This window comes from Mangifera indica, chromosome 19 (genome assembly GCF_011075055.1).
Source record: "Mangifera indica cultivar Alphonso chromosome 19, CATAS_Mindica_2.1, whole genome shotgun sequence".
In the NCBI taxonomy this organism is placed as follows: Eukaryota; Viridiplantae; Streptophyta; class Magnoliopsida; order Sapindales; family Anacardiaceae; genus Mangifera; species Mangifera indica.
Window position 1 is genome coordinate 1,383,382 of NC_058155.1, and position 26,041 is coordinate 1,409,422.

The following is a 26,041-nucleotide window of genomic DNA, read 5'->3' on the forward strand; positions in this document are numbered from 1 at the left end:
ATTGTCATTTCAAGACTGAATTGGATCACCCAAATAGATGAATCGATCAACCTAAAGAAATGAAACTTGTGCCCAATGACCAACTTCACAAATATTGCATTAGCTAAGTCAATAATTTAATCATAATATTTCATCAATAGATTTCAAACTCATGCCATCTTTGTTGCTTGAAGAGTCCCAACATTTGCCAATCAAGATACTCCTGGGGGCTAGAGATTGTGTGTGTGAGTGTTTGTGTATATAAAAAATTTAAATATTTTTTAATATTTTCATTGAATTTAGATAATTTTAAGGAAAAATCTACGGTTTAAAAATACGCTGGAACACTTGAGACAATCAAAGGCGAAAGTAAATTATCTAGTAACGACACTTCATGTGCAGCGTTGTGAGAATCAAGTGGGTATATGAACAAGAGTATGGGGCATGCATGAACTAGCATTTAGCTTTATTACCAGTAACAGTGTTCAAAAGGCGATGTAGTTGGAAAGCTTCACCTTGATTCCCATTCAATGTTCTTCTCTCTATGCAGCAAGCAGTAAGCTGCCTGAGTAACCTCTCCAGATATGAATGCAAGCAACCTTGCAAATCTTTCATGTTAGGGTTTGTTGACAGGATCATCGCATTAACTGTATCAGCCACAACCTCCCGCTGTGAATCCTCAAGAAGATACCCCACCAATGACTCCTGTGGCTTTTCATATGCCAGTAAAGCAACACAGTCCTACACAATTTTATCAAAAATAAGAGAATCATAACATAAGCAAACAACATTCTACTTACTTCACTCATACCTGAACCAAATCAGCAAATCCAGCCAACCCAAAATATTTAGTTAATTCGGTCCTTCCATAGTTCACAGCCTCCTCTAGTCCTCCAACCTGCATGTAATATCAACATGAAAAATCAAATTACAAAATATCGAGTTTTTCCAAGTTTGATAAGACTTTAACCTGCCATCATTCCTCCCAACAGCTCTTCATCCCTAAAGGCCAAAAGCTAAACTAACCTTACAAAGATTTAGGGTTTCCTAACTAAACATATGACTCTTCTCTTTAATAATGTTAAATTTCGGCAATCCACAACATATAAAACCTGGGGCATGTTTACCTCTTGGAATTGTATTGGAAGGGAAAGAGAAAGGGAACTGAAAAACAATAGATATTCAAATAGTGAATAACGAATGGAATAAATTATGATTCTGTTATTTACTTAAAAGAAAAAACATCAGGGAAATGGAATTATATATGTGATAGATACAAAAAAACTCTCAACATTACAATATTCAATATAATTTGAAAAATATGATTATTTAGAAAAGAATTGTAAATAACAAAAAACTTTAATACCATATTGTTAAATTCTTTATTTTTTAATTTTAACAATAGATGTTCTAACCTAAAAATCAAAATTTAATGCCAGGTCAACACTGATCAACTATCAATCAACACTAATCAATGGTGGACAACCATCAGCCAATGCCTATCAACAATAAATAATCAATCATCAATCAAACCGATCAATGGTTGAACATGTCCAATCAACAATTGTTAATCATCAGTCAACAGTGGGTAACCATAGTTGACTATTCAACAAACGTCATTTATAATACCTACTTAAATAATAGCTAAACTATAAAAGAATAAACATTGAAGTTAAAGCTTTAATAAAAAAATATAAATTAAATCCAAAATAGGTCAAAAATGTCATTTTTTGGGATTCCCTACCCCAAGAATTTGAATTCCTTGCAAATTTTCAAGGAATCCTTCACTCATATTTTTATGGAATTGATTATCTATTGGATTCTCATTCCCTCCTCAATTCCAACAAGTAAACAAGGGAATTGGGAATCCTACTTCCATTACCTTTGTCAACTCTTAAAAGTAAATACGGCCTGGGAATTCAAAAATTAAGAGACTCCAGCAACCAAATTCTTTTTTGGTTAAAAAAAAAAAAAAGAGAATTAAAATTACTTCATAACCTAAAAGTGACCAAAGATGTGATCATGATAGTAATAGAAATATGGATACCCACGTGCTCTTAACAACTTTTCAAATATGGTATTTACACATTTTAAAGAAATATCTTAAATTGTTGTCTACATTAAATCAGATGAAAAGCAAAGTCTCAGGCATCATGGATGCACTGAGATGCAGTTAAAATATGAAACTATTCCTTGCTTATAGAAGAAAAAATATTCTAATATCAAACTGTTTGGTTGATATTCTGCAACATGAAGCCACTAAGAAACATGATAAAGAAAATTTTACCCGTACTAACTCGATAAACTTTTGACAGTGCAGCAGAAAACAAGTGGAAGATTTATCATCCTGCAGAAAGCAAATTTCACTGTCATAATTTGGACAAATTAAGTTTTGTTCTTACGGAAGGCTTTGGTCGGCCAGTTTTACTAATGATCAGCCTTAGAATAAAATGGCAAAGCAAAGAAACATGTTAAGGAGAAAATTATACCAGTTGTGGACTTTTCAGGGAAAAAAAAAAAAAAAAAGAAAACTGAGTGAAGAATTTCATTGCAAAAGCTATATTGAACATGATTCATAACCATGACCTCAAAGACTTGAAATGCCTCGCTTCCCAAATCAATAAATAACAAATCCACCTGCATCACTAGATCAAATTTACATCAAGAAAATGGGCACTGTAACTTCCTATTAGCAGATTCCCATAATCCTAGAACAAAGGATGCTGATGTACAAAGTAGCTCAACATAATGAGCTGACACAACCTGATGCTGCCAACAATTCTATCCAATCCTGCAACCCAGGAAAGTCACTAGGAAACTTGGCCTGGAGAAGTAGATAGCATACTACAATATTCTAGTACAGCCATAATTATGAAAAATTTTCACCAAGAATATGACATGAAAATCCAATAACCAAAGCAGGGCTGACCAACTAAATCCTAAATGCCACATACTAATGACAAACCAAGACAGTCACAATGGTGAAAAAAACAGAACAGGGGCTGTGGAATACATCACCATCTATAATGTTATAAACAAATGTTAAGCTCATATAAATAAATTATAAGATAAACATGAACGGAGTCAGGTCACACGTGAGTCCTATTGATGCATGTATAAAATGTAGCATATTCATGACAGCAAATACTTGGACTTTCAGAAAGTATACCTGGACAATCCATGGGTACCAATTGCGCAATTTACAAAATGCAGCATCAATGTCACCACTCCGGATTAGCTTCATTAACAAAGATAACAAGTTAGCAAATCTACATAATATAGTGACTAAACTGATGTACTTTAGTCACATGGTAGACAAAAAAAAATCATCAGAAATGAAATTTAATAACCACCACCCAAGTTGGAGAAAATTATTGTGAAGTGGATAAGCAAAATACCTTGCTTATTTTACAAGAGCATTTTAAAATTAATTAGGCAAAAAGATTAACCAACGAGATTATGTGGAGGTCTTACTCTTAGAAACAGAGAAAAACAATAAATTAAAGATGAGCTACATTTGGAATTTTCGCAGGGTTCATAGATATAGCAAATCTATATGGATGAAGTAATCATAAACTCTTTAAATTGAATAATACAAAGATATACTCCAAATTGCCAACACCACAGCATCAAGAAGACTTTAATTTGTCCTGTTAAATTAACGCCTTCCCACAAAGAGAAACTGCATTAATTTCCTCACTTAAACCCAGATTTTTTTCGGCAATTTTCAAAATAATGTAAGACATCCAATAACTTGAAATGTCAAATCATTTTATTCATGTTTGGTCCAGTAGTTTCAAACAGAATGTTTATGAAACAGTTCTCCCATTATTGCTCTTAGAATTTTTTTTTCCCATCATTTGGCAACTAAGAGGCCATTTAACAGTTAGATTTCTCGTATCTCACATAACAGATAAATTATAATGGTCTATATGTTTTTAACATTCAGCAGTTGAATGGACATATTAATGACTAGATTACATTGTACAGTTATACAAGCCATTAATTTCTAACTACCAATATATTTGCCAACTCACCACATTTCTTGCCTACAAAACCATGTTCATCCACAAGGTAGAGCGAAATTAATTTCTGAGATTGTCATTTTCTTCTGGCTAATTACCCTGGCTCAAACTTCTTCTCAAAGCTATATACCAAAGATATGCTATTGGGTATATTTTCTAAAAGCATTCTGTCTAGTTGGTACTGATTCTAAGCTCATCTCTTCGAGAAAGATGTTTTATAAGATTCAGTATAACCTCCTAATAATTTAAAAAAAAAATAAAAATTTTAGGTATTCATTAGGAAATATTGACAGAATTTTTAAGTATTTGTGTATGTAGAACAGTTGTTTATATTAGAGGAAAATTACTAATTTGATTTCCTCATTGTTTCAAAAGACTCTGGTTAAAATACTAGACTTTTAATTTGTTTCCTTTTTTATAGGATTGTGGGGTGTGTCCACTTTTTTATATATTGTACCCTTATTACAAAAATAAAATGAAAGTTGTATATTGACATGAACCTTAAAAAAACTATACTTCAAAAGTTAATTACTAAGATTGGAAAGTCTAAAGTCATATAAACCTCACACTAGAAACCCATAGTTTCTGGTGTAAAATTCAAATTTCATACCTTACGCTTGAGATCCTAACATACCTTTACGCTCTACAACACTAGTACCCACACGGGCTAGCATTGCTAGTCTTAAGCGAACACTAAAATGCTAATGTCACTACCTGCATCACACAATTTCAAATAAAAGATGTGATGGTGACTCTAATACCAAATGATATGTGTTAGGTACCCGAAGCTCCTGCTATGGAATATCTTAGCACTTTGTTGCAGAACTAGGCCAACAGTTACACTCTTCTCCCAATAGCAAATAACGCAACAGCCACAAGCAAGACAATAGTTTCTAGATTGTAAAATGGTTCAATATGTAATGTGAATGTTGTAATGAAACAGTGTTGAACAATGGAAATTATTCTGATTTATGGAAATGTTTACAAATGAATAATACTACTCCTCGTTTTACATATCCAGCCACAAGTCAACATAACCAAATACGAAAGCCTAAACTAATTCCAGCATTCCAGAGATGGCCCTTCCCAGTTTTTACATGCAAAAACATAATGCCCTCTTTCTCACTTAAGCCCCCCTATATTTCATCTATCCCCTCATTAATGCTTCTCCAATCTGGTATTGCCAATTCAGCTTCTAGCAACTCCTAGCATGCAAATTGTCTCCTCACACAGTAACCCCATACAATACCTTCTCTGGAGGAAGGATAGTTTGTTGTTTCACTTTTTCCTTGCTATATTCCATTTGTTTCCTTCATCTTGCTGCCAGATGTCTTTGTTATAAAGCCCCTTCTATTCTTTCTTCTCACATACACGTTGACTCTAACAATATAAACCTTAAGAAAACCACACCTTAAATACTAGTTATTGAGATTGGAGAGTTCAAAGCCTTATACACCCCACACATGAAGCCTATACTTTCTAATGTGGTATCAAGTTTTATATCTTACACTTGAGATTCAAACACATATTCTCTCAAAATCAGCTTTATGGTATAAGAGCCAATAAGTGAAGAACTAATTTTGTTTAAGTAATCTAGTTGAGAGTTTGCTTGAAAACCGAAATCATTGATAACCCTTCTATTATTGGAAAAGTTCAGAAGTTGAAGAAAAGGCCCAAAAGTTATCAAAATGGTACATAATAAAATAACCAGAAACTATCAGAATAGTAGAGAAATTGTTGGAAAGTAACCAAAACTACTGGAAATATTCAGTGGCTACTAGAAAAGCATTGAAACTGCCCAAAAAGTATAAAATCCGCTAGAGAGCACAGAATTTTTTGTAAAAGTGTTGTCATCGCAAGAAAGGTCTCAGACATCATCTAAATAGCATAGAAAGTCCCAATCTACTCTTGAATACCTTCATCAACATTGAAAAGTGTTGATCTGCCTCTAAAAGAGTTGATCTACCCATATAGCTCTTTGTTGTCAATGAAAACACAGAGGCAGCCCCTATAAAGCATCAATTTATCTTTGTTGTTGACAAAAGACTACAGATCTACTTATCTCTTCAATCTCTCCTCTAAGACGCAAAATGATTAGCACAAGAAACGAGGTCTCTACTATAAACAAGGAAGTATTGTCTTTAGCTTCATCTGAATTGGTCTAACAAACCATGGTCTCACATTTGGTTTTAAATCATTCATGCAGATCATCAATCACAAGTTGGATGGAAAAAACTTCTTCCAATAGTCCCAATCAACCTCTTTAGTAATCTACAAAAGAGGGAAAATGGGATATATCACTAGTGAGGCTAGACAACCTGTTAGGAATCCCAGCTCTTATTCAAACAAAACACAAAATTAAAACACACAAAATATACTAAACTAAAATATTTAATTAACCAAAACGTTACAATAATAAACCGAACAATTCAAGGAGTTCGGAACCTCCCATTTTCCAGTCATTCGAGGCGTTGGAGACCTCCCTAAATCAGCCAAGAATGGCTGCCCTCACACCAAAACCCTAATATTTTTCTTCTCTTCCCACTCTTAAAACCTAAACATATATTTATAATAAAAATTAATCGTTGGATTGAGGACAAGTGTCCTAATCCTAACATTAAATGATACGAACCTTAGGAGAATCACACCTCAAAAGCTAGCTATTGAGATGGGAGAGCCCAATGCCATATAAACCCCACATTAGTTGCCCATACTTTCCAATGTGGGATCCAAGTCCCATACCTTGCACTTGGAATCTTAACATACCACAATGCTCCACAGCCCCGACGCCCACGCGGGCTGGCTGTACGCTAGCTCACTGCTAGCCCCAGGCGAACACTGCAATACCGGCATCACCACCCGCGCCGCAAGATTGCGACTGGAAGACATGGTGATGGCTCTGATACCAAATGATACGAACCTTAGGAGAACCACACCTCAAAAGCTAGCTATTGAAATGGGAGAGCTCAAGGCCATATAAACCCCACATTAGTTGCCCATACTTTCCAATGTGGGATCCAAGTCTCATACCTTGCATTTGGTATCTTAACACAACCCGATATTAGAGAACATATGCCATATAAGAGCTCAACAATTCCATCGTCATGGCCTAGTTGATCAACTCAATGGAACCCTATTTAAGTTGCACTTATTTCTTTTCTCCAAACTACCAAAGCTATTTGGGATGTCGTCAAACATAATTACTCTGATCTCGAGAACGCCTCCTAAGTTTTTTAGATAAAAACCAACTCAAAAACATATGACAAGGCAATTTAGATGTGATTGAATTTTACAATGCAATACAAACACTCTGGTAGGATAATGTATTTCCCAGGAAATTAGTATCCAAATTATGAAATATACAGAATAAACACCAAATTAAACACCAAAAGTTATAGAAAAAATCATCACCTATGGAGTTTTAATAAGGGATAAGGGCTTAGGAACTCACCACTCAATTGAATCCCAACCAAAGAGATAACATCAACCCACCACTCAAAGGAATCTACACAAAAGATAAAGAGTAAGAAAGAAACTAAGTTCTTAGTGTTCCTATAAAAAATTGTGGACTCAATGAATCTGTTGTATTAATAATAAAAGTCTTAATCTAAATATCACCTTAATTAATACTACCCAAAAACTATTCCAATGCCCATGAATACGAAAATACGCTTTTCTTATATTCTTATAACACTAAAACACAAGAAATTATTAATTTTTAACAAAACTTTCAATTTTTAATGGAACTCTTCCATTCTTAAATAATTCTGCAATTATGATAAACTCTTCAATTTTTGAGTAACTCTTCAATTATGATGGAAACCCAGCTTTTATTCAACAAAAGTAGAGGACGAAAACACAAAATACACAATAAAATAAAACTATTTCATTATAAAAATGTTACAAGGATAAACCGAATAATTTAAGGAGTTCAAGGCCTCCCATTTCGGACAGTTCAAAGAGTCCAAGACCTCTCATTTTTCAGTCGTTCAAGACTTCAAAACCTTCCTAAATCAGCCAAGGTTGGCTACCTAAATTACGAAACCTTAGAGTATTTTCTCTCCTTCTTTTGAAACCTAAACACCCTTTTTATAATAAAACTGCCCTAAACCCTATGGATTGAGAACAAGTGTCTCAATCATAACATTTCTCTCCCCTTTAAAACCACTTTGTCCTCAAAATGGGCTTTTTTTTTTCATATATACATTAAGTTGGATATATATATAAATATATACATATATACATATATATATTCAAAATTCACCTCTTTTTTTACTTCTTGATTTCATCTTTATTCAAATATTTTGACCTTTTTTTTTACTTTTCTTTTGACAACTGTTATAAAATATAATTTTTTCTTACTTTTTATGCAACCGCCATTCCATTTTCCCACTTGTTTGCAATTGCCATCCCACCCATTTTACATTTCATTTCATAGACTACCAATCTGCCACCTATCCCCTTTTTCAAATTTTTTTTCTCTTTCCTCTCTTTGTCTTTCCCACAATTGTCCCCCCTTTTTTTCCCTCTTCAATCATCTACAATCTTCTCAACTTCCTCTTCTTGTTTCAACCAGCCTTCTCCACTGCCATCGTTCCGTTTTCTTCTCCTTCTTCTTCTGTTTTTTTTTTTATTTGGTCATTTTTTCCGACATGCACCTGTCAACTCATTTCTTCCAATGATGATTCAAGACTCAATCGTGACCAATTTTCAATGACTCTTCACTTTTCCAATCATCTTCATCGTCTCAATTTGTCTATCACTATCATCATCTTGAACCAATTTTGTTCCAGCAAAACCTTCCGAGAACGATCCACCTTCAATCGAAGACTATCAGACTTCCTCATCCATCTCTGGCCATTTCCCTCACTGGAATCGTAGCAGAGGATAAAAACACAAAATGCACAATAAAATAAAACTATCTCATTAATAAAAATGTTACAAGGATAAACCAAACAATTCGAGGAACTTAGGGCCTCCCATTTCTGACAGTTCGGGAAGTCCAAGATCTCCCATTTTCCAACAGTTCGAGACGTTGAAAACCTCCTTGAATCAGCCAAGGTTGGCTGCCCAAATTACAAAAACCTAGAATATTTTTTCTCTCCCTCTTTTAAAACCTAAACACCCCTTTTATAATAAAACTATCCTAAACCCTATAGATTGAGGACAAGTGTCTCAATCCTAATAGATTATGATAAACTCTTCGACCTTGAGCTGATTTAATGACTTTTTGCAATAAAGAAGTGGATTAATTATCCCACTTAAGTAAGATGTTGATTGAATTTATGTCCCCATATTCTTCCAAGAATAATGCATGATTTATTTTAGCTCGAGATTGCGTAATCAACCTTGAATATTCTTTCTATTGTTCACTTCTGACTACTCACCATTGAACTCTATTTTTTTCTATTGTTCACTTGTCGTTGCTTTTGGTCCAATCACAAAAATGCGTACAAAAGCTCGACATGTTCTACAAAGCCAATTGGAAAATCTAGAAGAGAATGTGAAATTCAAGGGGCACCTTGAAAAGGAGCAGTTGTATGACTTTCTAGCCAATCTTAAAAAAGACCAAGATGAAGTGCAAGGAAAACATCTAGGTTGAGGACTATTAACATCCATTGGTGACACATTCTTAGAAGTGCAACAAGAAGAAAATAGACGATGTGCCATGCTCGGAAGAAAGAAAGACCTACTTGTAATAATCTCAAGAGAGAGACTTATCGAGACTATTGCTTAGGCTACCAAAAATTCCTCTGATTGATTTGTTGGAGATCAAAAAACAAATCAAAGTGGAGGACAATCATGGTTCACCATTGCCACAAAACTAGACACACCCATGAAAATTGTTGGAAAATTCATAGAAAACCAAAGAGATTGGAAGCACAGGGTTCAAATGAGAGAGAATATTCAAGCTTCTATTAAGCAAAAATCCAAGAGACCAAGCACCAACAGTGAGACAATAGGTGTATTTTTGAACAAGTCAAAAGATTTTAAACCAATTGGCAAGAGAATCCAGTAAACTGCACTTTTACTAACAAAGGTATTGCTCTCCACGCTCAGTCTCAACATACTTGGATCTTTGAATCAAGGGCATTCAATCATGTGACATGTAATCCATCACTGTTTTAATCATACTTTTCATCTCTCAAGATTTCTTAAGTTCCAATAGCCAATAGTACTTTCTTCTCAAGAGTTGGTAAAGGCTCAATTCGCCTATTAAATACTAATGTTCTTCATTTAGTACTACATAAACCAAACCAAACTTGACTTGTAATTTGGTGTCCATCAGTAAATTGGCCCAAGAACTTAATTGTATTGGTAAATTTTCTACAACTACGTGTGAAATCTAGGAGCAAGGATTGAAGAAGATGATTGGCATTGTTAGGGAAGATGGTGAACTCTACTTTATGGATAACGTATGCATGGAAAAACAAGCTTCAACAGCCAAGAAATAACCTTATTCTGTTTCCAATAATGATGAAATAAAGTTGTGGCGCTGTAAGTTAGGCCACTCCAATTTTTGTTACCAAAAACATTTTGTTTCTAAATCTTTTTATAAATAAAACCCAAGTTTTTTCTCTTGTGAAGTTTGTCAATTGGCAAAAATATTCATACCTCATTTCATGTCATATCCTACACAAAATTTCATCCTTTCTCATTAACTCATTGTGATATTTGGGACCCTTCTCAAATAGAAATTATTTTAGGTACATAGTGGTTTATTACTTTTATCAATGACCATACTAGAGTTTATTGGGTCTATTGTCTATCTCCTCAAAGAAAAACGTGAGGCGGTAAAAGCCTTTGAAACATTTCATTCAATGATAAAATCCAATTCCAAACTTCCATTCAAATATTGAGAACAATGAAAAAGAATACTTTGTTTCAATCCTTAGGGACTATCTAGCAACCCATAGAATTATCCCTCATAGTTTTTGTCTGTATACACCTCAACAAAATAAGCATAGCAGAAAGGAAAAATCACCACCTCGTAAAGATTGTTGGAGCCCTAATAGTCACTATGCACATCAAAAAAAATCTATGGCATGAAGCAATACTACCAACCTCATATCTCATAAATAGAATGCCTCCAAGAGTGCTCAAATTCAACTTACCAATCTCAATTCTCTAAGAAAACATGTCTTACCTTTCAACTTATTTCCTCCCTTCCACTTAAAACCTTTGGGCGCACAACTTTTGTACATATCCATAGTCAAATCCGTTTGAAACTAGATCTAAAGTTGAATAAGTTTGTTTTCATTGGATACTCATCAACTTAAAAAGGGTAAAAAAGTTATTTCCCAATTCTTTAACGTGTCTTTGTGTCAATAGATATTACTTTTCTCGAATTACAATATTATTTTCCCTAGACTCCTCTTCCAGGGGGTGAAAATAAGCCTTGCAATTCAAACCTTCCAAACCAACCAAGCACAAATTCTTTTCCATTTCCTTTCTACTCAACACCATTGCCTTGTCAACATCAATCCTATTGTGCTACTTATAATACATGAAAAAGATTTGGAAAAAGGGAGAGCTAACTCTCTTCAACTTGATTTGGTTGTGTACTCATGCAGAAATCATTCACAAAGTAGTATAAACCAAAAACTCAAATGAGTCAAGATTCTAATCTAAGACCTAGCCTTGATGTTGAGCCTCCCATTGCACATGAACATCACAACAAAGATAGTGATGTATTGTCCCAAGATCAACTGAACATACCTATTGCTCTAAGAAAATGGATCAAGTCATGTACCCAACATCCTATGAAAGATTGTCGCTTGAATTTCAAGCATTTACCACTTTATTGCCTAAAATATAGATAACAAGGAACATACAAGAAGCACTTGTCAATCCTACATGGAGATTAGAGTCCACGAAGAAATGGGTGCATTAGAAAGAAATGATACTTAGGAAATTTTGAAACTACCAAAGAGAGAAAATTGTATGATGCATGAAGGTTTTCACCGTGAAGTATAATGTAGATGGGAGTATCAATAGGTATAAGACAAGACTTGTTGCCAAAGGTTTTACTCAAACCTATGGTATAGATTACCAAGAAACATTTGCACTAATGGCTAAACTAAATATAGTAAAGGTTTTCCGTCATTAGCATCCAACCTTGATTGGGCTTATATGCAAATCAAATTATTTGTTCCTTTTTAGGTTAGATAGCATATATGCATATTCCAAAAATAGGAAATTGGATTCCTATAAGTACAATGCATTTCTAATATAAGCAATCTATTGAAAAACAATAAAATTGTCTTTATTTCACATTTGAAGACAAAAAAATTGCTATTTTAATAGTACATGTGGACGACATCATCATCACAAGAGACGATCATGAATAACTTGATTCTTTGAAACTTATCTTGCAAGAGAATTTGAGCTCAAATATCTTCGAACTTTTAAGGTGCTTTCTTGGTATAGAGGTAGCTCAACACAAAGCTAGGATCACTATATCGCAATGGAAGGGTGTACTTGATTTAATTCAAGAAATGAGAATGTTAGGATACAAACCTGCAAAGACCCCTATGGAGTCAAATGCCAAATTAGGTATTAGAGGTAAGGAAGTTGAACGAAAGCAATACCAATGATTAGTGTGAAAGTTGATCTTCTTATCTCACATAAGACCAGACATCACTTTTGTTGTAAATGTAGTAAGTCAATTTATGTATGCACCCAAGGAGAAACATCTTGAAGTTGTCTACAAAATTCCGAGGTATCTAAAAAATACCCCTGGGAAGGGACTTTTTTTTTTTTCATAAAATGTAATCACAAAATGGTAGAAGTCTATACAAACATTAATTGGGTTGGTTCATCCATTGATAAAAGATTCATGTTAAGGTATTGCACTCATGTTTGGGGTAATCTAGTAATGTGGAGAAGGAAGAAGCAACCAATGTTTGCCCAGAGCAGTGTAGTGGTTGAATTTCATGCATTGACTCATGGGGTATGTGAAGGAATATGGCTAGAGAGGTTACTAAGTGAACTATAAATTCCTAGTAACTATCCTATGAAACTATACTATGACAACAAAACAATCGTGACCATAGCTTATAATCCAGTCCATCATGACTGCAAAAAGCTTATGAAAGTCCACGTCATTTCATTAAAGAGAAGATTGATAATGGAAGTGTATGCTTGCTTTATATTCCTACCAAAGAGCAAATAGCAGATATTTTAACTAAGAGCCTTAATAGACTAGGTTTCAAAGATTTAGAAAACAAGTTGGGAATGATCATCAGATACATCCTAGCTTGAGGGGGAGTATAAAAATCTTAGGTATTCATTAGGAAAAATTGATAGAATTTGATAATTTAATTATAGGATAGCTGTCTACATTAGAAGAAAATTACTAATTTAATTTCCTTACTGGTTTAGAAAGAATCCGTTTAGAATATTAGGTTTTAATTATATCATTTTTTCAGGGATTGTGTTGTGTATATATTGTACCCTTATTTTAGAAACTAAATTAGAGTGTTATAATTTCTCAAAATCTGCTTAAAAAAGGTTTACTCCATATACTTTTGGCTTTTAAAAAAGGAACAGAGAAATAAATAAGAAATAAGAAACACAGCCCCAACCAACAGTCTACAATAGAGGTGACTCAAGGCAGCCATTACTTTTATGAAAAAGAATCAAAATCCTACCTGTCGAAGAATCTTTCTTTGATTTAATGCATACGCAATGTCCTGCTCATCAACACCATTTTCTTGAGTAATAAAGACAGGAGGCACAGTACTTTTACCAGCCAAGTCAAATGAATGAAGTGTATCTTCATAGCCATAATGTAGTAAGTACGAGCGAACAAGCCTGCCCACCAAAAATAAGATAATCAATAATTCTAAAAATGGTAAAATATGCTAATAATTGATTACTGATATAGTAGCATTAATCCAGTTTAAGTCAGCAATGAGGAAAAATTATATAATAAAAACAAAAGCTTGTGAAAATCTGGAAGGCAAAAGAGGAATTCAGAATTGTTGTGAAAATTTCCGATGTGGGCCTCATTCAGATATTCTGTAGTTTCTTAACGTCTAAGAGCCCTATTTTATCTGATTCATAAGTGTTATGCTGTTGGTTTTAGTCTATAATTTTTGGAGACAATTAGAATTCCATGATTTACAGCTTTACTATAATGAACTCTAGTAATAGCCCGAGTCTTATTTACCACCGGGCATCTTAAGCATAGTTTAACAGCAACTTTCCTAGTCAGAGTTTGAATTTGTCTATTTACTATTCAAGATATTCCATAAGATCAGTGAAAACTTACCCATAACTGATATTTTGTGGTAGTGATATCTTTTCAATTGTCATTTGTTGCTTCATCCTCTCCTGCACTTCATATTCCTAATGATGATACAAAAGAGAAATAAGTTAAACAAGATAAATTTAAATGAAACATGGAGCAAAGCACTTTTACTGAAATCAATTGTCCGAGAGAACAAATTAAAGAAATCCCTATTTTTTAATTCAGAAAATCATAGATCCTTGAATTAAGTTTTATAATTGCAGGACATTAATCTGCAATGGAAATGAAGACGACTGGTAGAGGTGATAAACTTGTACAGGGAGCACAAGTAAATGCATTCACAACACCAACTCCATATCTCACAATGCTCTAAAACTTTTGAATCATATTGCAAATTTTTCTCCCAATAAATTCCAAATATATTTCTGATGTAGCTAATTCAGCCATAGCAACCAGGAAATAAATCTGAAAACAAGTCTTTCAACATCAAATTTACACACGATTTATCTTGATTAAAAAGCTTTGTCATCATCTCTAGCCTCAAAAGCCACCTGATGCAGAAGAATATTGGAATTTTGAGATTTTGGCATTTAATTATGGATTACCCTCAAGGTTTATCATAAATGCTAGTTTTGCTATGCTTTCATGTTAGACACAGCTTTATAGTAAAATCAATATATTAAAAAATAGGTGGACATAGAGTTATAAATCAATTGATATGATAAAATTATCTTTTTAAAACAGAAAGTGCGACTAAAGGAACTTAATACTTGGCAGTAAGCTGTTAAAAGAAAATTGTTTATGTACACTTCAATAATTGTGGTGTAGTTCCTTTTTATTTTTTTATTTTCTCAGTCTATAATATTGTATTCAACATGTAAATAAATGCAATAGTAAAAATTATGGGTAAAAGAGTAACATTAAAAGGAAAATTCTAAGTAAAAAAAATATAACAGACAAAATAAATTACTTGAACAGATCTCTGCTTTTTTTAATCATTTCTCTGTCCTCATATAATTCCTAGATCCAGTGAAATTGTTCTAGTATACTTGAGGCCTTTTTTTTTTTTAACATTTAGTCCGGTTCTAGAATTCTTAACCCATGCACTGTAATATTGTTCTTTGACTTGAAATGAGTTGCTTTTATTGGAGCTTAGGTAGTGTGGAGTTCCATAAGTAGGAACTTTGGAGAGTAGTCATGTGGTAGCTTAGCAGCATATTTTTTAGTTTTGAGAAAAAAATACATCCCATCTCGAGTGAAAAAAATGCATGTTGTGCAAAGGACTTCAACTTGAAAAGGCACCCAGAAATTCATTTTTTGTCTCTATGGGCACTAAAAATTCAATTTTCAACCCTACAAATGATCATCACAATGGTAAGTTAAAATCTGGAGGGTGCATTCTTGTAGTCAATTTGCCTATACACAAAAATACCAATGAATCATGAATGATAGAATGTACTAGTTCCCATCTTAATAAGGGCTTGAAGATCAAGCAAAGCTTGCTTCAAGGAAAATTTGACTAAAGGGTTGACACGCTTAGTTGATTTGAACAAATCCATTTGAAAACTTTTGCACTAACTGGAGCAACAAATGAGGAATAGGTATTTAGAAACACTTATGAAGATTGAAAATAAGAACTCAGAATGAAGATATGAAGATTTTAAGATAAAAAACAGAGTTTTCTCTGTTTTTATATTTTATTGCTCATAAGGACTAAAAGGATTTTACAAATCAAGTGATACTAACAATTAAACTTTCTTCACAGCTGCTAACATTTTGGGTTAATGAATTAACCTAACCATCTTTCTACCCACTTGCGAATAAAATAACTCAGGCCTTTGACAAGATTAAATTAGGCCAAAAATCAAAAGACAAACAACAAAAATGGCATCATTAGTGAGAAAAAAGATAAGGGGAGAACATATATGAATTCATGCCTTTAACAGTAAAAAATGATATAAGACCCACTATTACAAGAATCAACACCCTCTTCTCCAAAATTAGGTTAGACGTGCTCTTATGGGTGATTGCACCAAATTCTGCCATAAAAATGCTAAATTATGAAGGTCAATTTTTTAGTTATCCTAAAAGCATTAAAAATCCCAACATAAACAATATTAGGAATCTTAACTGACAAAATTTCACCTAAATCATTTATCTCCTTAATTATATTTTGAATTTTAAATCTCATTCAGCATTGAAACCCAAAGATGCCAAATCCAAATTACAAAAAACAAAGGAAACATGAAATTCATTTGTAGTGCTTTCTAATTCATTAATATTTTAGAAATCATATAAAAAAATTAATTATAAGGCATTCAGAACACGGACTGTAATAATTTGATTAAAGAAGTTTAATATTCAGGTTTTTTAGATTTCAAGACCTTTATTTCTCCTGCTTCTTTCAGTTAGTTTTCATTTTTGGCTGTATTGACTTGTTGACATATAGATATTCGGTAGACAGCTTGTTCAATACTTTGTAATGCTTTTTCTTCAATTAATCTGAGTTGTGTTTCTTACTAAATAAAAATAACTAACAAAATCAAAAAGTATCAAAAAGAGCTTTCTGTTTTTGACAAACAAATAATGACAATGGAAAAAAACAATATTTCATATATTTTTAACATAGAAAATGAGAATGATGCAGAAAACAAATTTCATATTATATGAGCACAACAAACATGGAAAGAAGAAATGAGTTTGCAAAACAGCAACCACTGAAGGATTTAAGTCTCACAACAATTCATAGAGTTGTATATCAACAGCACAACTTGAAAAAATCATTCAAATTCAGCATGGCTAAATCGAAGTTCCAATAACAACTACACCAATGCAGCAGGTCTCTATATTCAGAAAACATAATATTTGACATTTATTAAATGCTAAAAACTCAGTATGAATAGAAACCACTGTGAAAATCAAGTTTAAAAAGGCATTAAGATATAACAAGTGAAAAAGCTCTTAAACTGTTAGTAAATCTTTCAAAATATAATATGTTTGACCTTCCTCCTTATCCACATACACATATGCAAGCACACCCAATACAAAAGCTTAAGAAAGTAAAGTACAGTTTGGTACCTGAGTTTGTCCTAAGTAAGTTACATCCAGTAGATTCAGAAAGTAATTGTTTGGTCCCTGTCAATTATACTAGCTATTACAAGCTTGCTTAAAACTTATCGAAATTGTCTACGAGTTTCCAGAAAACCACCTCTAACCCCAAAAACTACTGAAAATTGTGTTGTTGCCAAAATGTTGGAGATTCTTCTCAGAATCTACAGATCTACAATCATCACTACCGCAAATTGTCAATACCTTCATCATCGCCGACAACTCAAAAATTTGGCTCAAAAAACTGTCGATCTGGCTCTTGCTACTGAAAATTCGAAGATCCAACCCAGAAACTGTTGATCTAACTTCTTTACATTTGTTGTTACTGAAAACTTACAGATGTGGTGTCGCCTAAGAGAAAATACCCATCCACACCTGTATCTTCTGAAACTATCAGATACACCCCCATAGTTCTAAAAATATCAGATACAACTCCATAGTACCAGGAAATATCAGATACACCCACATATCTCATGAAATAATTATATACAACCCCATAGTCCCAAGATAATCGAGATTGCTACAAATTTTTACGTGCCAAACATGGACAAACACACCACCAAACTCAAAAAAGTAACCCCTTGAACCTATCTTCCTAACAAGCCACACTACTTCACCAACTCCTAAATCAACAAAAAATAGGCAAAGGAGAAAGCCTGACTTCCCACAATCCCACAACCCTATGGCTCATATAGGTAATTGTTTATCTAGAACACTTGATGCAAATTGTTGGGTAGTGGATGCAAGAGCATACAATCATAGACTTGGTCAACAGAGATAATGGTAAGCTATACCAAGTGTGATGAAAGTTTGAAGGTGTCAGTGCAAAATTTTTTTTGTTAATTAGTTAGCCACTTTCTTTCCTTCTTATTGTGTGTTTCAAAACTGATCTTTGAGAAGGACAGTCGACATTGCCAAAGAGCTCGACCACCTCTATTATTAATCGGCAAGCGAAGCTCACTCAAGGAAGAAGTTGCCCAATAAAACCTCTTTTGCAGCGTTCTCTATTTCAAATGTAATTTTTGACATAAATGAATGGGTCACCCTAGCTTTCCATAATTAAAGTCACTAATTGCATTTGATTATCAACAAGAAGAATTTTTCTTCTCCATGTGAATCTTGCATACTTGTTAAACGGTCTCATACCCGCTATCTGATTCATACATATAAACCCTCTGAATCTTTTCATATAATCCATGGTGACACATGGGTCCATCAAGGATATCGAACTAAATGGTAATCAATGATTTGTCGTATTCAGTGACAATCACACCCGGGTATGTAGAGTTCATTTAATGAAAGAATAATCCAAAATCATCACCATTTTCAAAACCTTTCACAAAAGATCTTGAATGTCTTTCAAACACCCATACATGTTCTTCGGACTGACAATAACCTTGAGTATTTCATACAAGACCATACCAAATACCTAACTTTTCATGGTATCTTACATCAAAGCACTTGTTCCCATACACCACAACAAAATTGAATTGTCGAAAGAAAAAACCCCTACCTTCTTGAAATTGCCTATTCTATGATGTTTTCTAGCTTCATCCCTCATTTCTATTGGGGTGAAGTTGTCCTTAAAGCCTCCTACATAATCAATCAATCACCATCAAAGGTCCACCAATTTCGAAACTCTCTAAATGTTCACTTAACCGATTACCCTCATGTTCAGATACTAACCTCTCTCCCACCAAAAGTACAAGGACAAAGTGCTTATGTTCATGATCATAATCCCCATTGCCATAAGCTTCAACATAAAGTATTAAAATGTATATTTTTTGGTCACTCACCAACCCAACAAGGATATAAATGCAATTATTCTTCTACCCTCGAATTCTTGGTGACTTCGATTGTCTTTTTTATTGAAGATATACCCTATTATCCCAATACTCCTCTTCAAAGGGAGAAAGCAAGTGAAGAGTCACATTAGGACCCTACAATATCATTATTGATTTCTTTACCCTTTCCAAGTTAAGAATCCTCTGTCACACACCTAACTAATGGGATTGAACTTGCTTTTAAGCCACCTGACACCATATCCATTGGGATTGAACCTACTCCTAAGCCACCTAAAACCATATCCACTGGGATTGAACCTTCACTTGAGCCCCCAAAAACCAACCTGAACCCAAACCAGTGACTGATCAAAGAGGAAGATTGGATCCCAAGAAACCAATCAAAGTCTACTCCAAAAGACCTAACTAGTTCCTAAGAACTACTAGACATCTAAACAAGAGAAAAATCCTAAGGAATCGGAGATATGGAGTGATTTGGATCTTCCCATTGCTTTCGAGAGGGGTGAGTTCTTGTGTTAAATACCCAGTTAATAATTTTTTGACATATTCTAAATTGTCTCCAAACTTCTGAGAATTTACTGTAGTTGCTGAAGTGAGTATATCAAGGAATGTTCAAGAAGCCTTGAAAGATCCAAGGAAAAGTGTAACAGATCATAAAGAAATGAGAATCTTGATTGATAACAGTACATGGAATGTGGCAAAACAACATGAGAATAAGAAGATTGTTAAGTACAAAACAGATGGAAGTATTGAACGGTACAAGAAAAGGTTGGTAGCCAAGGTTTTACGTAAACTTAAAGTATTGAAGATGAAGAGACCTTTGCACCAATTGCAAAATTGAATTCTATTTGAGTATTATTATCAATTGCAACAAGCCTTGATTGAGCGCTTATTCAACCTGACATAAAAAAATGTGTTCTTGAATGGGAAGATCAAGGAGGAGATACATATGAGGATGGCACACGGGTTTGAGGAGAACGGTGCAGTTAGGAAAGCTTGCAAACTGAAAAAATCATTGTATGGTTCAAAACAATTGCCAAGTACCAGTTTCATAAGATTTAGTACAATGCTTGGTCAAATAGGTTATCGACAAAGCAAAGTTGACCATACTTTGTTCATAAAGAACACCTCTAGTGGAAAGAAAGCAGTTTTGATTGTCTAAGTCAGTGATATTATAATTACTAGTGATAATCATACAGAGATTATGAATCTTAAGCATTAGTTGGACGCAAAATCTGAGGTTAAAGACTTAGGCTCTACGAGGTAATCTTTTGGTATGGAGGCATTAAAGAGCAAAGAAGGGATTTTGATATTTGTACCGAAGTATGCACTTGATGTTCTAAAGGAGACAGGAATATTAGGATGTAAACCTGCTAGTACACTTTTGGAAAAATATTAGAAGTAGACAAGTAGTAATGAGGGTGGTTAGTCAATTCATGCATTCACCTACTTAGGTACATTTTGACACAGCTTTGCGTGTCTTGAGATACCTAAAAGGAACTCCCAAAAAAGGGTTGTTGTTTCAAAAGAATAAGGATACAAGGATAGTTGGTTTAAACAATGCAAATTGGTCAGATCGCCAAAAGATAGTAGGTCCACATTAATTTTTTGTACAAAATTGTGGAGTAATTTGGTGGATTGGAGAAATAAAGAGTAGTCAATGGTTGCCCGAGGTAGGATAGAGGCAAAATTTGTGAGTTGATTTGGGTAGAAAGAATTCTTGAGGATTTATAGTTGCCCATGTCCAGACCCCATATTCTCTATAGTGATAGCAAATCTGATATCAATATTGCACAAAACCTGGTTCAATATGATAGGATTAAGGACTTAAGAATAGATTGAAACTTCATTAAAAGAGATTGAAGGATGGATCAGTCCAATCTACATTCCATCCATAAAACAAGAAGCATACATTTTAACCAAAGCTGTGCTAAAAGTGGCCTTCGATCATTAAAATGACTGACATCCATTTAGCAGCCTAAGAGGGAGCTTTTGAAGGCCAATGAAGTATTTTAGGAAGATTGATTGATTTGTTTTATTTTGGAAAGTGGTATTTTAGGGTTGTGTAGACTGTAATTTCTTTTCTTATATTTGTTTTCTGTTTGTACAAATTTCCTAACTAATTAAAGGTTCTAATCTCTTGTAAAAATTCTCTCTTTGAATAATAAAATGGTATGGAAGAGATTGTTCAAACAAGAATCCTTAGTTTTAAAGGGTAAGTTTCGAGGGCTCCTAAGTGCAAGCTGTTGAAGTTGGGGTAAAAGGTATGGCACTTTGTGTGGAGTGCAATGGGAAGATGGGTTGCCAACTTGCAGCCAAAGGTATTAGCTACTGGTTTGCAAGGATACAATACAGGTGTGTGAGGCCTACTAGGATGAGGGAGACTCCTACGCTCACAATTTTGTTACTAGCAATTTCATAGCCCGCTACAAATAATTTGCATTTTGTTGGGTTTTGGGTTGGGGATAGGGCAAGGCTACTATATGGGGCTGGGCACTACACAAACGTAGTGTGGGGTGGAGGGCTTACGAGGGAGGGTTGGGTGTATATTTTTTCATTTTAACTTTCATAACTTTACTACTTTATTTTTAATTATAAAAGATATCGAATTACTAAAGTACCCTATGCAGTTAATTTTAATATAACGGTAGTTAATACTTATGGAGCCAAACATTACTTTCTCATTCTACAAGACCTTACTATTACTTAGGCCAGACCTGAGGCACCAAATTGTAGTTACCTCAAGCTTAAGGTTAAGGAAACATAGAAAACAGAGAGTTGTTACCAAAAAGTACAAGCTCATTACTAAAGTTAAAGAGTTAAATATAAATGACTGAAGAAGAGACTTGCCTTAAGATCAAAAGCAAATTTTTTCTGCCCAAAGTTGATATGAACCCTGCAGGATTCAAATCAAACACATAAATTCACTAACCAAGGCCTCAGTTAATAAATAGTAAATGTGATCAATATGATTGTAATAAGTGTTTGGACAGGTAATAAATCCCAACACGTTCACAGAATTGGATACTAAACAATCCTTACTTAGCTACACATGAGAGGAAAATGGTTTATGACACTCAAAATACAATACTAACGGTCCATATCCATTATGACATTGGCATAGTATAAGAAAACAAGTACTGTACTCAACTGCATAAACAGCATGAAAATTCTTTTCATAACAAAAAAAAGCCAAGCGCCAGCTTCCTCCATACGTGGAACAAAACTACAACAATTCACAATGTTGCTTACAGGTGCACTTTGATGTGGTTAAGTTAATCTATGAAAATTCAACCGCGGGTAAGTTAGTGACTTTAACAGTGCATCAGGTAAATTTACCATAAAGGTCAAAGGTTTCTAGGGGTCAATATTTACCTGCTCCAATTTCAGGAAAAATAAAAATAAAAGTTAAAAATTCATTAAAAATAAAATATAAATATAAAACAGGAAACCAAAAATCCACAGATTTAGAGAAACAAGGAGATAGTAATTTCTCTGCAATACATTATACATCCCTCAAACAGGACAAAAGAAAATAATCCTATCCACTGTAGATTGGTTAGATTCTTATTCATAAGTCACAGGTGCTTGGGAACCAAGAAGGGACTGTATCATTCAGGTGGCTGTGCATATGGTAACTTATCAAAATCCAAACTTATTCAAACCTGATTAATCTTAAATAGTGTTTGGCAAAAGCTTTGAGAAGTGATAAGTAATTTACCTGATTATAAAAGATCCTCATTAATTTACTAGAAAGACACTTATATCTTATTAGGGCATTTCAAGAATTGTTTTGAGTTCATGAAGTTTCCTATAAAGAAATTTAATAAAATTTCCAGGAAGTCTATTTCTCCTTACTATTTTCATCTTCTAATCTCATAAAGTTATTTTACATGGAACCACTTTTCTAAAGAATTAACTCTAGTATAATTTTAGTTTGTCTCCCTTGAGTAAAAAAATACTCCTTGTCAACACTTCTCTGTCCACTTTATTGATTTTCCTGAATTCCACTCCATCAATTTCTTGTACTTACCTAAAGATTTTCAGATCCAAACCAACAGTTTGGACTTTACATTTGTTCCTTTTGTTGTACTTTGTGATGTTCACTTTCTTTGGCCTTCATAGTGTTTTTTACCGGATGGACAGCATTTTTTAGGTACTTTGGCATATTACATGCCAAAAATAGGGAAGGACCCAGATCTTGCCTCTTCAAGCACTCAATGGATACACGATAGTTTAGAGCTATCCACTATATCAAGGTCGATAAAGTCTGTGGTTGACTCCCTCAATCTCCAATGAGCTTAACAAATCAAACCAGAACATTCCCACAATACTTTTGCTTTCTTTTTTATACGAACCTTAGAAGAATCACACCTCAAAAGCTAGCTATTGAGATGGGAGAGTCCAAGGTCATATAAACCCCACACTAGTTGTCTATACTTTCCAATGTGGGATCCAAGTCTCATACCTTGCACTTGGGATCCTAACATACCATCACGCTCCGCAGCAACGGCGCCCACGCGGACTGGTTGTGCGCTAGCTCCTTGCTAGCCCCAGGCGAACACTGCAATGTCAGCGTCACCACCCGCGCCGCACGATTGCAACTGGGAGATATGGTGGTGGCTCTGATACCAAATGATACGAATCTTAGAAGAACCACACCTCAAAAGCTAACTATTGAGATGGGAGAGCCCAAGGCTATATAAACCCCACACTAGTTGCCTATACTTTCCAATATAGGATTCAAGTCCCATACCTTGCACTTGGGATCCTAAAACTTTTCCAGCCTAAAAGCCATTATCCCTTCAATAAAGTTAGAATAGCAGGAGGAAAGCAATACCCAATTATACATTTCCTTATTTAAATGATATCATTGCTTTCCATATTAGCTCAGTGGGCTTAAAGACTGCGTTACCAAAATCATCAAGCAAGTCATACTACAATTACCCATAAAATACAATCAAAGTCAATCTTCAACAGGAAGCAATCTAATTCTAGAATCTGTCTCAAACTCAATGAAAGAAAAAAAACCTTCATTTCAATTCAAAATTCTTGGTTCAACTTTGGCCTCATTATTCACTCAATACAGTCATCATAGTTTCAAATTTTTTCACAAAGCAACCTTATCTTTACTTCATATAAGTTTATTTACTTGATTTGTCCTCTAGGTATGACATATAGGTCATATTTAAATCCCATGACTAAGAACTCTCATTTACAGTGTCTTTCACAAAAATATTTCTACATACAATGTTATCATGACAACTGCAAAATTATGAAACACTTACGCGACAAGATCCAACATTTTCATTATAATCCATTATGCATCAGCACTGAAGTGCACGGTTAAACTTCTATACTAACCAATTGATGTAAACAAAAATCAAAATTCAAAAAAAACAAAGGGGCCAAAATAGAAAAGAAAAAGTCAATTACAACGAAAAGACATATAAATTGTCATTTTCATAGTATTTTCAACAGATTTTCCCACTAAAACTCGGATGACTGGATATTCTTTTTTGTTCAATTTCATTTAAAGAAAATTGTTAACAAATAAAAAATTTACATAGTTTCATCATTGATTGAACAATCATCAATTTTAGATCTAAATGGAACTTTAACACCACAGACAGCAACATCTCCTAAGTAATCTAATTTATTCACTTTTTTATGGTATAACCAAGAACAGTAAAAACCATTTAATTTAAAAAATACACAGAAGGCATCTCTTTTAGGGGTAGGTTTCCATAAATATCTATAACAAATTCAAGTTTGGATCCTGACAAAATTCTAAAGAAATGAAACTAGTGCGTACTTTTACTCAAAATTCAAGTGAGGACAATGAAGTTTAGCCTTGCAAAAATTAACGAAATAAACAAATAGGTGATTAGGCTAGTGTCAAAAGGCAAGAACACTATTATGGATCAGCATAAGAGTTCAAGAAAAGAGAGCAAAATAAAACCACAACATGCAAACAAAATCAGCTACAAGAATAACTTTACAGATAAATGATATTTTTGTTGTAAATCTTGCACCCAAATACTACTTCAAATAGATAAAAAGTTGTGAAAAGACAAATACTTAAAACAGAGTATCACATACTCCTCGTTTTGGCTGTGAACTGCAATTGTTGGAAACAAAGGACCCTTTATCTCCTTGTCCACTGCTCCCACTACAGCCCCATTCTTACTAGCATCAAACAAAGGGACATACAATGAAGAGGATCACTAGAAGAAATCTAAAACATCGTAGCTAACAAAAGCATAGTTAACTCATCTTTCTTACGTGAAAAAAAATTCCTGAGAAGCATAGTTAATACCACCACCAACAATATCATTAGTCGTAAAGGTTGGGCCAAAAGTCTCTCCCTTTCCTTGCCCATGATAAAGAAATCCATCATCCCCATGATAACCACAACTGTTGGCTTCCCACCTTCAAAAGGGATAAGTGACGCAAAAAAAAGGTCAAAGATATATATCATAACTTCTTTTATAAGAATAGTTCAACATTAATTCAATAGTTCCAAGAAAGAAGTTTAATTAGTTATCCAAGCTCAATAATGCCAATTAATTTAAAATAAGAATATTTCATAATAACAAATCCATGTTTGTACAACAGCAATAGTGATTAAAAGAATGTACTTTTCCAATTGCAATGCAGTTCATGAATATTCTTGCAAAATAATGGAGCACCACCAACCAGTGTAGCTAAGACTAAAAGCCAAAGATTTTCTTTTTCTTAAATAAGAAACAATAACAATCTTGCTAACCACATACTAGGTACATCAAACACATGTAGGTGAGAAATTTCTCTATCAATTATCCAGCCCTTAAAGCAATACAATATCTATTCACCAACTGGAGGGGGACTGT

General features: G+C 33.9%; 1 protein-coding gene across 4 annotated transcripts in view; it reads right to left on the minus strand.

Moving 5' to 3' along the window:
* Positions 1 to 254: 254 nt before the first annotated feature.
* Positions 255 to 26,041, minus strand: part of LOC123203139 (ran-binding protein M homolog) — a 30,343-nt gene continuing 4,556 nt past the window's right edge. Inside the window, exons 2-11 of one of the 4 annotated variants that reach the window (XM_044619324.1) lie at positions 25,455 to 25,601; positions 25,272 to 25,358; positions 22,020 to 22,065; positions 14,281 to 14,357; positions 13,658 to 13,820; positions 12,525 to 12,536; positions 3,149 to 3,217; positions 2,267 to 2,326; positions 791 to 877; positions 255 to 720 (exon numbers count right to left, since the gene is read on the minus strand). In XM_044619324.1, coding sequence (XP_044475259.1) covers positions 433 to 720; positions 791 to 877; positions 2,267 to 2,326; positions 3,149 to 3,217; positions 12,525 to 12,536; positions 13,658 to 13,820; positions 14,281 to 14,357; positions 22,020 to 22,065; positions 25,272 to 25,358; positions 25,455 to 25,601 — 1,036 coding nt within the window. In that variant the 3' untranslated portion in view covers positions 255 to 432. The remainder of the gene's footprint in view (positions 721 to 790; positions 878 to 2,266; positions 2,327 to 3,148; positions 3,218 to 12,524; positions 12,537 to 13,657; positions 13,821 to 14,280; positions 14,358 to 22,019; positions 22,066 to 25,271; positions 25,359 to 25,454; positions 25,602 to 26,041) is intronic. The other 3 variants (XM_044619326.1, XM_044619325.1, XM_044619327.1) reach the window with 3 other exon arrangements.